Consider the following 14,864-nt stretch of genomic DNA (forward strand, 5'->3'; position numbering starts at 1 on the left):
AACACAATCTGCTCAAAAAAGATCTATTTATATAAAAGACTATTATAAACACAACTAATAAATCAGTTATGGGTGGATGCCATTAGTTTCTCAAATCTTTCAGGGATTCCCAAGCTTGAGCCTTGCAATCATTTGCTACTGAGCCAAATTCTTCATAATGTATGCAGATTTAGGTGCTAAATTCTTACCAACATGGTCCCCCAGTATAGTGACACTAATGTGTGATTGAAATATCAGTTTTTTAGCTCTTTAAGGCCCCTTTCACACAATGGACTGATTGGGTCCACCTATCAGTTTTCAGGTGAACCCGATCGGATCATCCATTGCTCTCTGGAGTGGCAGATGTGTCCACTGACAGCTACTGACATCTGATCCAATCCTGTGCTAAAAAACAGATGTATGTGGACCCATTCCCATCCATCTGGCGGATCGTAGGACAGACAGATGGAAATGGACAGGCAGTCCATTTCCATCCAACAGCTCTAGAGAGAACAGCGGGCTGTGTCCGCTCTGTATCAGCGGAGTGGACTGAGACCGGTCATCTGGCCATGTCGTCCGCAGCATAGGGCAAGGGGGAGCAATCCCCCCCCCCAGAATAAGAAGGCGTTGAAGAGTGAAGACAGTTGCCCCCCCCCGTGTTGAAATGGCCGTCGCGGCAGCCGTGCGCTTTTCTTTCTAAGTCTGCTGGCCTGGGGCTGCTCTCAGTCTGTCCCGATTTATCACAGTCACAGATACATACAGACATCCGTCCCTCCTCACCCCCGGCCCGATCATCATATTGGTTCTGCCGCTCGGGCCTCTGCTTGACATCTCGGCTGTTCCGTGATTGGCTGCCTGCCTGTGTAAATGTACGTTGCTATGCTAATCTGGCCGACGCGGCTCCTCCCACAGGTGCGTGCAGTGGCCGAGAGAGAATACTCGGCCAGTGCCTGCCCTTGGCCTATCACTGAAGAACCACAGATAACAGCAGTGCCACACTGCCTGTGCCAGTTAGGAGGAGAATATATTGCTTGTAAAGTTGGACAGCTGAGCTATTGCTGGAAAAATAGTGGTGTGTGTTATATAATCTTCACTTTGTATGGAGTTACTCAGTCTCTCAGGCATACCAGTCCATGATGCCCATATATAGCCTAGAGCAGTGGTTCTCAACCTGGGGGTCGAATGACGATTTGCCAGGGGTCACCAAATCCTGGGCTGTTCCTGAATCCCGCCCTGCTCTCCCAGCCTTTTTCGTGGCCACCCAGCTGGGCAGTTCCTGGAGCCTGCGGCCGCCCACTCGGCCTCTTTGCAGCCGCCCATTCAGTTCACAGCATGGCTGGGGGGCAGAGACTTAGAGGTCAGCTGACTGATGAGGAATGTGAAGTGGGAGGGGCTGGAGGAGACCCTATATCCTGATTTCGGCATAGGTGTCACTGCTGCGAGTAACCACAAAGCCGGAGACACAGTGAGTAACACTACCTGTGATTATAGTTGCCATTAAAAGTCCACACTACAGTTTTCAGATCAGCAGATGACCTTGATCAAGAGCACCTAAGTTGGCTGATCAGAACTCCCCCCAGCACTGCCACTCATCATCCCACCCCCCCACCAAGGAGTAAGAAGGAATAAAAAAAAAAAAAAAAAAAAAAAAAAAAACCCACACACAGGAAATTGGGATAGAAAGAGATAAAAGGGAAAGAAAGGAGGAGAGAGAGGGGTACGTCCTAAAATGTACCATAAGGTTTTAATACTGTACAAGTGGAAGGGATTCAGGGAGCGCTAAATGTCCGTGGGTTAGGGGCACAAATCACATGCTTTGGGTGCTGACAACCCACGCTACGAAAATAATTTTATTGTTAGGGGTCCCCACAACTTGGGAAATTTTATTAAGGGATCATGACACGAGAAAGGTTGAGAACCACTGGCCTAGAGACTGTACATCTTTTTGTATTGCAATACATCTGTTGTGGCCATGTTTTGATCTTGATGAAAACAACCTATACAGTATAGCTGTTTTCATAAAGATCAAAATATGGCCACAACAGATTTGTTGCAATATAGAAAGATGTAAATTCTCTAGGCTATATTTATATGGGCATGGAGTGAAGCTGAATTATCTCAAGAGCTATTTCACACTGCCAGCTGGCCGCGTTATCGGTAAAGCTTTACCATAGTTTTAGTGGCACTATTCAGCAGCTAGAGGGGCACTTTTACCCCCCGCTAGCGGTCAAAGAAAGGGTTAAATGTGACTATCACAGCTGCCAAAGCGAAAAATGTAATAGATCATAGCCTGCCACTCATTGGCTGCATTAGTGCTCATTTTTTCCCTTGGTTTTCACCTGGTGATCTGGCCAATAACACCACCTGTATTAGAGTACCCCTAATCTGGATGAATGAGCACAGGAGGCACATTTGAACATCAGCATGATCAGTCAGGGGAGGGCAATGCAAAGCTTTACAATATAGGATTCAGTTTTGTGTGTGGATGGGGAAACAAACTGATTCCCACAGCCACACATTGAAGGTGGATGGGGGGATCCTTTCTGTGTCACTGTTACATTCTAAACAGTGGGGAGACTCCCCTCCATCAGAATACACAGACTAGTGTTGCAGCCACTGATTGAGCAAATTTATCTGACAGGGCAGTTGAACAGAAGTGGACACTGCAGAGGCCACACATGGATCTAAATTCACGCAGTCCCCGCTGAACCGGCTAAATTTTAATCCATCTATGGCCAGCATTAGCTGCAATAGCAGATTTGAATATGTTGGCAATTCCCCACCCCTTTTGGGATAAAGGTTTTACATAAAATTAAATAAAAGTTGCTCATTATAAGCACCTCAGTCAGTGGCAAATGCACCTGTATGACATGTCTGAAGGACAGCTTGCTCTGTTGAAAACAGACTTAGAATAGGTTCACACTAGATGCAGCCGTGGCTCACACCAAGGGTCCGGTGTGTCCCTGTTCTCTGGTGCGAATCAAGTAGCAAATTTTTGCGTGAAATCTGACCTGAAAATAGTCAAAAAGAAAAGTCAAAAGATGTGCAGGACCCTTTCCCGCTGCGGACTGTGGCCACCCCGGGAGATGTGTGAATTGACTTCATTGAGAGCCAGTCACACTCTCCGGTCATGCAAATTGGATGCCGGGAGCCCGCATCCATTTCCATAAGTGCAAACCAAGCCTTACTGATCAGACCACCATAAAAAAAAAAAAAAAAAAAAAAAAAAAAAAAAAACCCCACACACCACACATCCGCGAATGTCGCCTTTACATCTACCTCTATTAGACCACTTTCACACTGAGATGCTTTACAGGCACTATAGCGCTAAAAATAGGGCCTGCAAAGCGCCTCTCCTCTCACTCCAATGTGAAAGCCTGAGGGCTTTCACACTGGAGCGGTGCGCTGGCAGGACACTCAAAAGAGTCCTGCAAGTGGCATCTTTGAAGCCCTGTAGGAGTGTATAAACCGCTCCAACAGCGCCCCTGCCCATTGAAATCAATGGGCAGTAGCGGCACTTTTAACCCTTTTTTGCCCATTAGCAGGTGGGTTAAAAGCGATCCACTAGCGGCCGAAAAAAAAAAAAAAAAAAAAAAAAAAAAAAAAATAAGATGATAAAGCACCGCTAGGTGTGAAAGTGCCCTTAAGAATTGACATGCTGTAATTTATTTATTTATTTATTTTTTTTTACTAATGAGTAAAAATCTGTTGTAACTGAAAAGCAAAATATCAGCTGCCACATACAAACTGACATCTACACCAGCTTTTGATAGCAAACTATAAAGCGGAGTATTGCCCATGATACTTTTTATTTACACTAGGACCCCTTTCACACTGGGGCCGCCTGTGCATTCGCGGTAAAGCGCCCCTCGTTTTAGCAGCGCTTTACCACTAGCACTCTTCAGGCGCTAGCGGAGAGCTTTTAACCCCAAAAAAGGGGTTTAAAACGCCCATGTTGCAGCGCTTCCGAAGCACTTTGCATTCATTGCAATGGGCAGGGGCATTTTGAGAGCACCGTATACAGCACTCCCAATCCATCCTGCAAGCGCACCGCCCGTGTGTGAAAGTACTCTTTGCAGCGAATAGGAGGCAGTTTTCAGGCGCTAAATCGCCTGAAAACTGCCTAAATGTGAAAGGGAGAAAAGTTCCCAGGGCAAGCGTTCAGGGTATACCTCCTTTTTGTAAAAAGTCCAAGCATTACTGATACACAAGGCAATAACAAAATGTTAAAATAAACTATGACACATAATAGGTGAATTAAACTCTAGTATACAGTGCAAAGAGAATCTATGATGGACTTGCATAGGCTTAAGATATACACAAAGCAGCCTCTAATGAAACACTGAGCGGTCACTTTGCATCCCACATACCTGATCTTTGGCGATCGTGTTGGCCATGACTTTCAGCTTGCCGTGTCACTGACCAGCGTAATCTTTCTACTCTCCCAGCCGCAGAGTTTTCCTGTTGCTGCTGTGCCACTGTTAGGAGATACGGAATTTGAAGTCCCAGGGTGGAGAATGTTGTTCTATTATAGTGTATGCCACACCTACAGGCAACAGCTCAGCACCCACTCCCCACCCTGTTCTCATGTAACACGCACACCTGAGGAGAACCTGTCTGTCAGGATTGCTGAGCTTATCTGCAGGAAAACCTCACTCACTCTCTCTACTGTTTGCTTGAGTTCTGTGGACTGTATTGTGAATCTGGAAATAGAAACTGGAAGTGACTGTTCATAATAACTTGGGAATTTAGGGTTTGCCTTTTAGCATAGTTGGCAGCTGTTCTTGACTTCCAGGGACAGTCGATGGTTTTGAGGAATTGATCCAGAGATGTTGTGTTCTTGAAAAATAAGCATATAGTGATTGGTTTGCGCAAAAGTTATAGCATCTACAAACTATGGGATATTTTAATTGAGTTTTTATTTATTTATTTTTACTAGTAATGGTGGCGATCAGCGACTTATAGCGGCGGACAGACACTAACCCTGGTTCACATTGATGCGATTTGACATGTCAAATTGCATGCCAAATTGGCGGTTATTGCTCCGCAATGGAACTGCCAGAATCGATGGAACGACTTTGCAGCGTCACACCTATTCCCAAAAGTAGTTTCTATACTACTTTTGGCAATTTCAGGTGCAATTTCAATAAAGATCTTTGCAGGAAACAGCACAGATGTCTGAAATCGTCGGACTGACATGCGGAAATGAAATCTTGCTAGTTCATCTGAACTCGCATTATTTCAATCCCGCAGCAGTGTGAACCTGGGCTAACTGACACTTTTTGGGGACCAGTGACACCAATACAGTGATCAGTGCTAATAAATATGCACTGACACCTTACTAATGACACTGGCAGGGAAGGGGTTAACATTAGGGGCATTCAAAGGGTTAAATGTGTCCCTAAGGAAGGCTCTCTAACTGTATGGGTGGATGCTTGTACTGTGGAAAGGTAGGGATCCGTGTTCCTGTTTGGCAAAAACACAGAAACAAATCTCTGTTTTCCCTTGTCACAGAATAGGGATTTGCCTTTACATAGGCAGACCGCCATTCTGCCTCTGTCGCGAATGATCGGCGGGTCCCGGCAGACATCGGGTGTGCAGAAAAGATACAGGTATGTGATTTCGCCTGTAGGAGCCGCCTCCCCGCAGTACATATGTGGGGCACAGTGGTGAGACAAGGTAATTCAGTGCTTAGGGCGAAGATACCAAATTGTGCTCCCCCTCCCGAGCAGGGGGCGGAGCTAGGTTGAAGCATGTGCAGCGCACCAAAACATATGTAATGGTGCGGGGTGCACCAGTATTACACACACACACAGAGCCAATTCGATTGCTTTGATGATGGCTTGGTTTACAGCCAATAAGGAGTAATAGCAATAATGGCTGCCCAAGGGTGATTTCTGAAGATTGTAAATGGAGCTCAAGAACTAGCTGAAGCTGACCTTGGCTTCTGTCAAATGGTCCTGCTGGAAATCCTCTTTTGATCAGTGGGCTGCAGTGCTGATCATTGTATTCAGGAGTCCTGCTGTCTGAGTACAATAGCAAAGAGGGGAGAGGGGAGTTTCTGAATCTACTTTGTTTGTGTGCATGCAGGGATCTATTAGTTTTTCTTCCAGCAGGCTGGCCAAAAAAAAAAATAATAGTGTGTACCCAGCTTTAGACAATGTGTCAGGGAAAACATTTGTCATTTTTAGTGCTCCCGCACATAAACAGTAAAGGTGAGCATAGACTTTACAATCTGATTGTACAATTTCTGCACAATCTCCCTTCGATTTACCAAAACTTTGTAATATGAGGACAAACCTAAACAATTCATTATCCAATTAGTAGTAGCCAATCAAGCAGGCCCTTGTACTACATAGTTGGTGGTAGATCCAAAAGATATTGTACAATCAGATTGTATAGTGAATGGTAAAGCTGGCCATAGATGGATCAGTTTTTTTGATCACTTAGTGTCTGAATGAGAAAAACTGAGAAGATCTCCTCATCCACACAAGCGAGGTGGATGGAGGAATCCTCTGCACTGAGACATTGCATTGTGATAGTGGTTAGAATACATTGATTAGCGCTGCAGATCAAAGGAAAAAATTCCAACAAGCTGCTTTGAGAGAAGTTGGTCATATTAGATCGACTTCTCTTTAGCAGGAATGGCCATAGATGGATTGAAACTCATCCAGTCGTTGGTGAACCAACTGAATCTCCATCAATGTCCAGACTTAGTAACTCCTGTGTAAAATCCTTGTTGTTTTCTGATGCCTGGGGAGCTGGGGAAATCACTAATGCCGTGTACACACGACCGGACTTTTCCACCGAACTGGTCCGACGGAACGTATCCATCGGACAGTTTGACCGTGTATGGGCTTCAGCGGACCTTTTTGGTCGAAAATGTGACAGACTTTAGATTTAGAACATGTTTTAAATCTTTCCGACGGATTCGAGTGCGGTTGAAAAATCAGTTCGTCTGTATGCTAGTCCGACGGACAAAAACCGACGCTAGGGCAGCTATTGGCTATGAACTTCCTTATTTTAGTCCGGTCGTACGTCATCACGGTCGAATCCGTTGGACTTTGGTGTGATTGTGTGTAGACAAGTCCGATTCGACGGAAGTCCGTCAAAGTCCGACGGGATTCAGTCCATTGAAAGTCCGGTCGTGTGTACATGGCATAAGCCAAATCTCGTATAATCTCGTATAATAATAAGCCTCCATGTACATGAGTTGTTTAGGCCTATTCAGACATGTGTGTCCTGTGCAGGGCTCTCTTGTGCATTGTGTGCATCCCTCTGCCAGTGTTCTATTCATTTCGTTTGGGACCCAAACCTGCATGTCATATTAGAATACAGAGGCTGTGTGCATGCAACCTCATGTCCCAGTAGAAATGAATGGGGTGCTGGCACAGGGATACACACAATGCTCATGCACCCCCATGCCTAAGATAGCCCTGTAGAGCTGCACGATTCTGGCTAAAATAAGAATCACAATTTATTTGTTTAGTAGATAGATCACGACTCTCTCACGATTCTCGCGGCGTAACATCATCTTTCACATTAAAACAAAAAAATTGGGCTAACTTTACTGTTTTTTTTTTTTTTTTTTTTTTTTTTTTTTTATTCATTGAAGTGTATTTTTTCCCAAAAAAATGCAATTGAAAGACCGCTGGGCAAATACAGTGTGACATAAAATATTGCAGCAATTGCCATTTTATTCCCTAGGCTCTCTGCTAAAATATATATAATGTTTGGCGGTTCCAAGTAATTTTCTAGCAAAAAATAAGTGTCAGAAAAAGATTTAGACTTTAAGTGGTTCAACTTCCTGCATTTACACGTTGTTGAAAACTTGGCAGGCTGCCCGGATTATTTATTTACACAGAAGTTCTATCCCTTTGATCTAATGCTCTGTACACACGATCGGACATTCTGACAACAAAATCCATCAGATTTTTTTCCGAGGGATGTTGTCTTGCATATACACGGTCGCACAAATTTGTCAGAATTTCTGAACGTCAAGAACGCGGTGACGTACACCATGTACGACAAGGCTATAAAAGGGCAGTTCAATACCAAGCGTGCCACTCTTTGGGCTCCTTTTGCTAATCTCGTGTTAGTAAAAGTTTGGTGAGAGACGATTCGCGCTTTTTCAGACTTGTGGTTTTAAGATTGTTTTTCTGCTGTTCAGTTTGTGCTTGTGGGTTTGTATCTGGTCTTCAGTGCGTGCAGTGAGTTCCCATTGGTTTATTCAGTGTTTTCTTGCCCGTTCGTTACTGATTTTCAGGTTGCTCTTCACAGGCCTTGCTGTTCTTCAGTGCATTCTGTTACTTTGTTCCGACCAGCTGACCGTTTTGAAGCCATGTTGCATGTACGTACTCATTGTAGAGTTCGTGCTATGCGGGGGCTCAGTGTTGGGGTTCTTAGTTTGACACAAGCCCAGTCCATGAACAGGGTGGGGAGGAGTTCATGGACCAAGAATTGGTTGCTCCAGCTTGACCAATTCTGTCACATGCCTTTGCTCCGTGAGATCCGTGAGAATAATCCTGACAATTTCAGGAACTTTCTCAGGATGACAGACCCCTTTTTTCACCGTTTGTTGGCTTTGCTGACCCCTTATATCAGCAGGCAGGATACCTGCATGAGGCAAGCCATCACTCCGGAGCAGAGGCTGGTCGCCACGTTGCGGTACTTGGCGACAGGGAGAAGCCTGCAGGACCTCAAGTTCCCGATAGGCATCTCCCCCCAGGCTCTGGCGATCATTATCCCAGAGACCTGTTCTGCCATCATCCAGGTCCTGCAGAAGGACTATATTAAGGTAAGATTTCTCCTTTAACATCACATTATATGTATTTAATGTTTGCTAATATATTGTATTTCTTTCATCAGTCTCTAATTACCATGATTGTAATATGCTGTGAATGTCCCCTTTGTCCTCATGCATGCTGGAATTTTTTAACGTTTTTTGTCCTTTATGCATATTTGCCTTCACTTACCTCCCCAGCATGCTCTCCTGGGCCCTTATCCACCTCGCCTTGTCACTTAACAATGTATTTTATGAGCTCCATTGTAGTGATTTACCTTAAACACCCACTAAAATGTATAAAAATGTTATTTGTGTCCTTAAATTTTGGAAGAGTGCCAGAGGCTTTTTTTTTGGGTCCCAAACTCATTTGGAACCCTCCCTCCCCCCAACTGCTAAGTCAACCCATAACAATCCTCTATCTGCTGACTTTGCCAAACCCATACACACTATACCTACCTCTTTTGTGGTCAGATCTCTGTATGAATTCCCCAAAGCATGTAATGCAAGGGCCTGCCTGAATACTTTCAAATGGTACTGTTTAAAGTTTTTTTATCCTATTATTATCTTGATAGGTAATTGCAGAATGTTAAACTTGTGCTCCAATTTGGACAGTGTGTATTTATATTTTTGTATTATGACACTTCTTACCTGTCCAGTGGGCTGCCAATAGTGTAAGTAATGAGGGGCTGGCCAAAGTAGCACACATTATATATGCATTCATCTCTCAATGAAGTGGAGAGGGTTACCTGTCCAAAACATCCCCCCTAAAATTTTTACAATGGGCCATCAGAGGGGGTGAGGAATCTGATAGGTGGACCTTATATTTTTGTCTTTAAATACTCCCTAAAATAAATGTTATACTGAGGTTGGCCAAGAATGTTTGTGTCTAACCTGCTTTCAATGTTTATGTGCAAAATGACTAATTTTTTTTTTCTGGTTTGACTCCACAGTTTCCTTCCACGCCACAGGAAAGGCAGACTGTGGCCTCCCACTTTGCCCAGCGGTGGGACATTCCCAACTGCGTAGGGGCAATTGATGGGAAACACGTACACATTATCCCACCCCCCAACTCGGGGTCATACTATTACAACTACAAGGGGTTCAATAGTATTGTGATGTTGGCGGTGGTGTCGGCTACTTACGAGATACTGTATGTGGACGTGGGGAAGAATGGCCGGATGTCAGATGGTGGAGTCATCGCCCAGAAGGAGTTCTACAGGCATCTCCAGAATGGCAGTTTGGGCTTGCCACCTCCAGAAGACAAAGCGGAAGGACTCCCATTTGTCTTCGTCGCGGATGAAGCATTTGCGCTGGGGGACCATCTTATGCGACCATTCCCTATGAGGACCAGAGGGTTTTTAATTACTGGCTGACCAGAGCCAGAAGAGTGGTGGAGAACACGTTTGGAATAATGGCTAGCCGGTTGCGCCTATTTCTTACACCGATACACATGGCGGAATATAAACTCAATCACATCATCCTGTCTTGCTGTGTTCTCCACAACTTTTTAAGGAGAAATTCTTTCAACTATGCTGCCTCAGTTTGGCCTGAGGCTGGAATTCAGAACGAACCAACCCTGACGGCGCTTGAAAGTAGCCGTCCTGGCTTGCCCCCCCAGAGTGCCCACGAGGTCCGATACATGGAATACTTTGCAGGTAGGGGGCAATCGATGTGCCAGACAATGTCTGAGACATTTTTTAAATAAAAATATATTTGAAACTGAACAAATATTTCTCCAAGCGTCTTCCAGGACAGCCCATGAGACCTTGGGCTCCTCCTACCAGGACAGGAAACACATCACCCCCACCAGATAAAAGGGCGGTCCTCCAGGCCCATGTCAGTTATTTGTGTTTCCTCCGGACGGGGGGTAACATGTTCATGGAACCTGCTCCCATAGGCCTTATAAGCAGGGGCTTTGTATGGCTTTTTTCTGGGGCATATCACTTACCTCTTCCTCTGCCAGAAGCAGCACACCGCTGGGGAGGTTGGCTGTGTTGCTGTTCTCTGTCCTCAGTGCCTGGAGAGGGCCAGGACCAGGGTGAGGTCGTGCCCCTAGCGCAGTGCATTGCACTCTAGCTCAGCTGAGCTTCGGTTGTCCTTCCCTGCCGACAGCCTGGCTGATCTGAGCAAGGAATGGAGGAAGACGCAGCGTTCGAGGGGGCGGAGCTATTGCGCTCCAAGCTGGCCCACAGGAAGTGCCTGGAGAGGGTTACTTCCGGGGCATATGACATCATCATCGGGCGCCGGAGACGAGGTTCCAGTCTTCATAAACGGCGCGAACAGAGAACGCTGGCTGCTGGTGTTTCTTGGTGTTAAGCAGCCAGGCTGTGGATGACCAAGAGGGGCAGAATGGATCCTCCTGCAGTACCTGCACAGGCAGCGGATGCAGTTCCCAACACCAGCACCTCACAGGTAAGCCTGGGGTGTTCTGTCACCACCTTACTATCCCTGTGAGTGTTCCCTCCCCCTCCCCCCTCTGTAGTAGTGGGTGTAAGGGGACACATTTCCTCCCTCCTGCACGTGGTGTTACGGAGTGATTGTGTGGCTTTAATTACATTGTGGGTCATTTATTTTGTCTTGCAGACCAAGACTCAGGACAAGGCCCAAGCGCAGCCACTTAAAAGGAAATGTGCGGTTTGCGCAAACAAATTGAGCTCCCCATGGAGCAAAGCAGTTTGTCGCACCTGTATAGAAGGCCTAGTAAAGGATGACCCGGTTGCCTCGTGCCAGAAGATGCTTACTTCTGTTAGGGATGAGCTTGTGTCCACCTTCAGTTCCTTTAGAACGCTTATTGACAAGCTCCAGACTCCAGCAGAGAGTCCGTCTTCACTGAAGGCGTCAGTAAGCACTCCGCAGCAGGCAGAGAGTGAAGACTCTGAGGCTGAGGTCAGATCTATCCGTTCTTCTCTGGAAGAATCAGGGTCAGATACAGAGCCCAGAGATAGAGAATCCATTCGAGGCTCAAGATTTAAGTTATCTGTTGAGGATGTAGATGACTTATTAAAGGCTATCTATACTACCCTTGAGTTAAAAGAGGAAGAGGTTCAGTTATCCAAACATGATCTTATGTATAAAGGATTACATAAGAGAAAATCAAGAGTGTTTCCAGTTCATAGTTCTTTGGTTGATACTATTAAACTGGAATGGGATAAACCTGAGAGAAAACCATTCTTCTCTAGTAACCTAAAAAGGAGGTTTCCTTTTGATGAGGACACTGCGCAGCCATGGAATAAGAATCCCAAGTTAGACGCACCTCTTTCAAAAGTTTCTAAAAACTCGGACCTGGCGTTTGATGATATGGGTACGCTTAAGGATCCGATGGACAAGAAGGGGGATATCCTTCTCCACAGAGCCTGGGACTCAGCAGTTGGAAACCTGAAACCAGCTTTGGCTTCCACTTGTGTGGCCAGAAATCTGGAGGTTTGGTTGACTCAGATTCAGTCACATCTGTCAGCAGGTACCTCCAGAGAGCAAATTTTAAAGTCTTTTCCTCTCCTATTTCAGGCAGTGGGTTTTTTGGCAGATTCTTCCGCTGAGTCAGTAAGAATGTCAGCCAGGACTTCGGCTCTAGTGAACTCGGCCAGGAGAAGCCTTTGGCTTAAGACCTGGTCTGGGGACTCGGCCTCCAAGTTGCGCCTTTGTGGCCTTCCTTTAACTGGCGATCATTTATTTGGCCCAGGTCTACAGGAGGCACTGGAACGCACGGCTGATAAGAAAAAGGCGTTTCCAGAGAGAAAGAGAGTTCAGACAGCCAGAAAATTTTTTCGTGGCCAAAACAGGCAACAGAGTCCTAGTGAAAAGGACAGCAGGCCGAAAAAGCATTGGACTGGGCACAAAGGCAGGGGCAAAGGGGGAGTGCTATTTAACCCTCCTCAACAGCCCGCCAAGCCGCAGTGACTTGTGTTCCCCGGTGGGAGGGAGATTGAGGGCCTTCATCCCACAGTGGGCAGCAGTCACTCTGAGCCCCTTCGTCCTGGACCTAGTGACCAACGGGTACAGGCTGGAGTTTGTTCACCAACCACCAGAACGTTTGTTGGTCACATTTCCTCCACAAGATCGGGAGAAAGCGAGGGCTCTGGGTCTCCAGATCGGAGACTTATTAGATCAAAAAGTCCTGATTCCTGTTCCTCGATCGGAGCGGGGCAAGGGATTCTATTCCCATGTATTTGTGGTCAGAAAGCCGGCAGGAAAGTTTCGACTTATCCTGAATCTCCGGACCTTAAACAAGTCCATCAGATACAAGCATTTCCGTATGGAGACGGTTTTTACAATCAAAAACCTACTATACCCAAACTGCTTTATGGCCACGTTGGACTTAAGGGATGCTTATCTTCACATCCCTATCCATCCAGCCTTCCAAAAGTTTTTGAGATTGGCAGTGAAGACGGGTATGGGGACCCGACATTTTCAATTTCAGGCCCTCCCCTTCGGTCTTTCCTCAGCCCCACACATCTTTACGAAGGTGTTGGGAGAAGTGCTGGCTCCTCTAAGATTAAAGGCAATAACGGTTATCCCTTACTTAGACGACCTCCTGATAGTGGCAAAATCATACCAAAGGCTGTTGGAAGATCTCCAGGCTGTACAGGACTTCTTACAGTCCCTAGGCTGGCTAATAAACAAAGAAAAATTGTCCTTGATTCCGGCCCAGAAAGTAACTTATCTGGGTTACGATTTTTGCTCCGTGAACCAAAGAGTTTTTCTTCCTCAGGAGAAGATTACCAAAGTGTTCCAGACTATGTCAACATTGCAGACCAACCAGTCGGTCTCCCTGAGACAGGTGTCGAGGGCAGTGGGTCTTATGACCTCATGTTTTCCCGCAGTACCATGGGCGAGACTCCGTCAGCGTCCGTTACAAAGGTTTCTTTTAAGAAACTGGGACGGGGACGTAAGGTCCCTGGAATCAAGGATCTGGCTTCCCGACAGGATAAAAAGAAGCCTGTGGTGGTGGAGAGCTGGTCAGCACCTAGCAGGAGGTCTCCCATGGTCCTTTCCCATTTCCCGAAGGATTACCACGGATGCGAGTTCCTGGGGATGGGGGGCCCACCTCAGCAATGCAGTAGCGCAAGGAGAGTGGTCCCCAGAGGAGGCAAGGGCCTCATCCAATCAAAGAGAGCTGCTTGCAGTCCAGAGAGCCCTCCAGTATTTTCAGATGGAGGTCAGGGGTCACAACCTCCAAATCCTGTCAGACAATATAGCGACAGTCGCGTATATCAACAAGCAGGGAGGCACGAGAAGCCGGAGGCTTCAGTCCATTGCCCAGGAGATCCTTTCATGGGCAGAGGGGAATCTAGCCTCCATTTCTGCTGTACACCTGAAGGGGAAAAACAATTGCCTGGCAGATTATCTCAGCTGTCACAGGATAGACCGAGACAACTGGTCCCTTCATCCCGAAGTCTTTGCAGATCTCACCAAGAGATGGGGTTATCCGGTAGCGGATTTGTTCGCAAACCGAAACAACCGCAAGACGGAGATATTCTTTTCCATGAACCCGGCAGACCAAGCCTTGGGGATCGATGCTCTGGCAAACCCGTGGCCTCCAGGCCTATGTTATGCCTTTCCGCCAATCAGGCTGATTCCAGAAGTCCTCCGGAAGTTTCGGCTGGAAGAGACAGATCTGATTCTAATTGCCCCGTTTTGGCCCAAGAGGCCATGGTTTTCCCTGCTACAGTCTCTGGTTTCAGAGCCTCCGTGGAGTCTTCCGAAAAGGGAAGACCTATTATTGCAGGGTCCAGTATCACACCCTCAGGTGGTTTCCTTAAACTTGACGGCCTGGTATCTGAAGAAAAGATACTGAGCGCCCAAGGGTTCTCTGACAAAGTAGTCAGGACTCTCGTGAATTGCAGGAAGCCAGTCACTAGAGCCATATATTCCAAAGTTTGGAAAAGGTTTAACTCATGGTTATCTGAAAATGATAGATTAACTCATGATATTCCGTCTATTTTGGAATTTTTCCAAGAGGATGTCGACAAAGGTCTTTCTGTTAGTACCTTAAAGGTACAGGCGGCAGCTATTAGTGTGTTCCTCCAGTTTTCTCTCCTGGAAAATCCCACTATAGCCAGATTTTTCAAATCTATCTCTAGGGCCAGACCAGTAGTAGTGA

At 46.3% G+C, this 14,864-nt stretch overlaps 1 protein-coding gene across 1 annotated transcript in view; it reads right to left on the reverse strand.

Annotated features, from left to right (window-relative positions):
- Positions 1-4,686, reverse strand: part of TRPM4 (transient receptor potential cation channel subfamily M member 4) — a 604,715-nt gene extending 600,029 nt beyond the window's left edge. The window contains exon 1 of the mRNA XM_073602273.1: positions 4,350-4,686. Within this exon, the coding sequence (XP_073458374.1) occupies positions 4,350-4,376 (27 nt within the window). The 5' untranslated portion in view covers positions 4,377-4,686. The remainder of the gene's footprint in view (positions 1-4,349) is intronic.
- Between the last annotated feature and the right edge of the window lie 10,178 nt (positions 4,687-14,864).

This window comes from Aquarana catesbeiana, linkage group LG10 (genome assembly GCF_042186555.1).
Source record: "Aquarana catesbeiana isolate 2022-GZ linkage group LG10, ASM4218655v1, whole genome shotgun sequence".
In the NCBI taxonomy this organism is placed as follows: domain Eukaryota; kingdom Metazoa; phylum Chordata; class Amphibia; order Anura; family Ranidae; genus Aquarana; species Aquarana catesbeiana.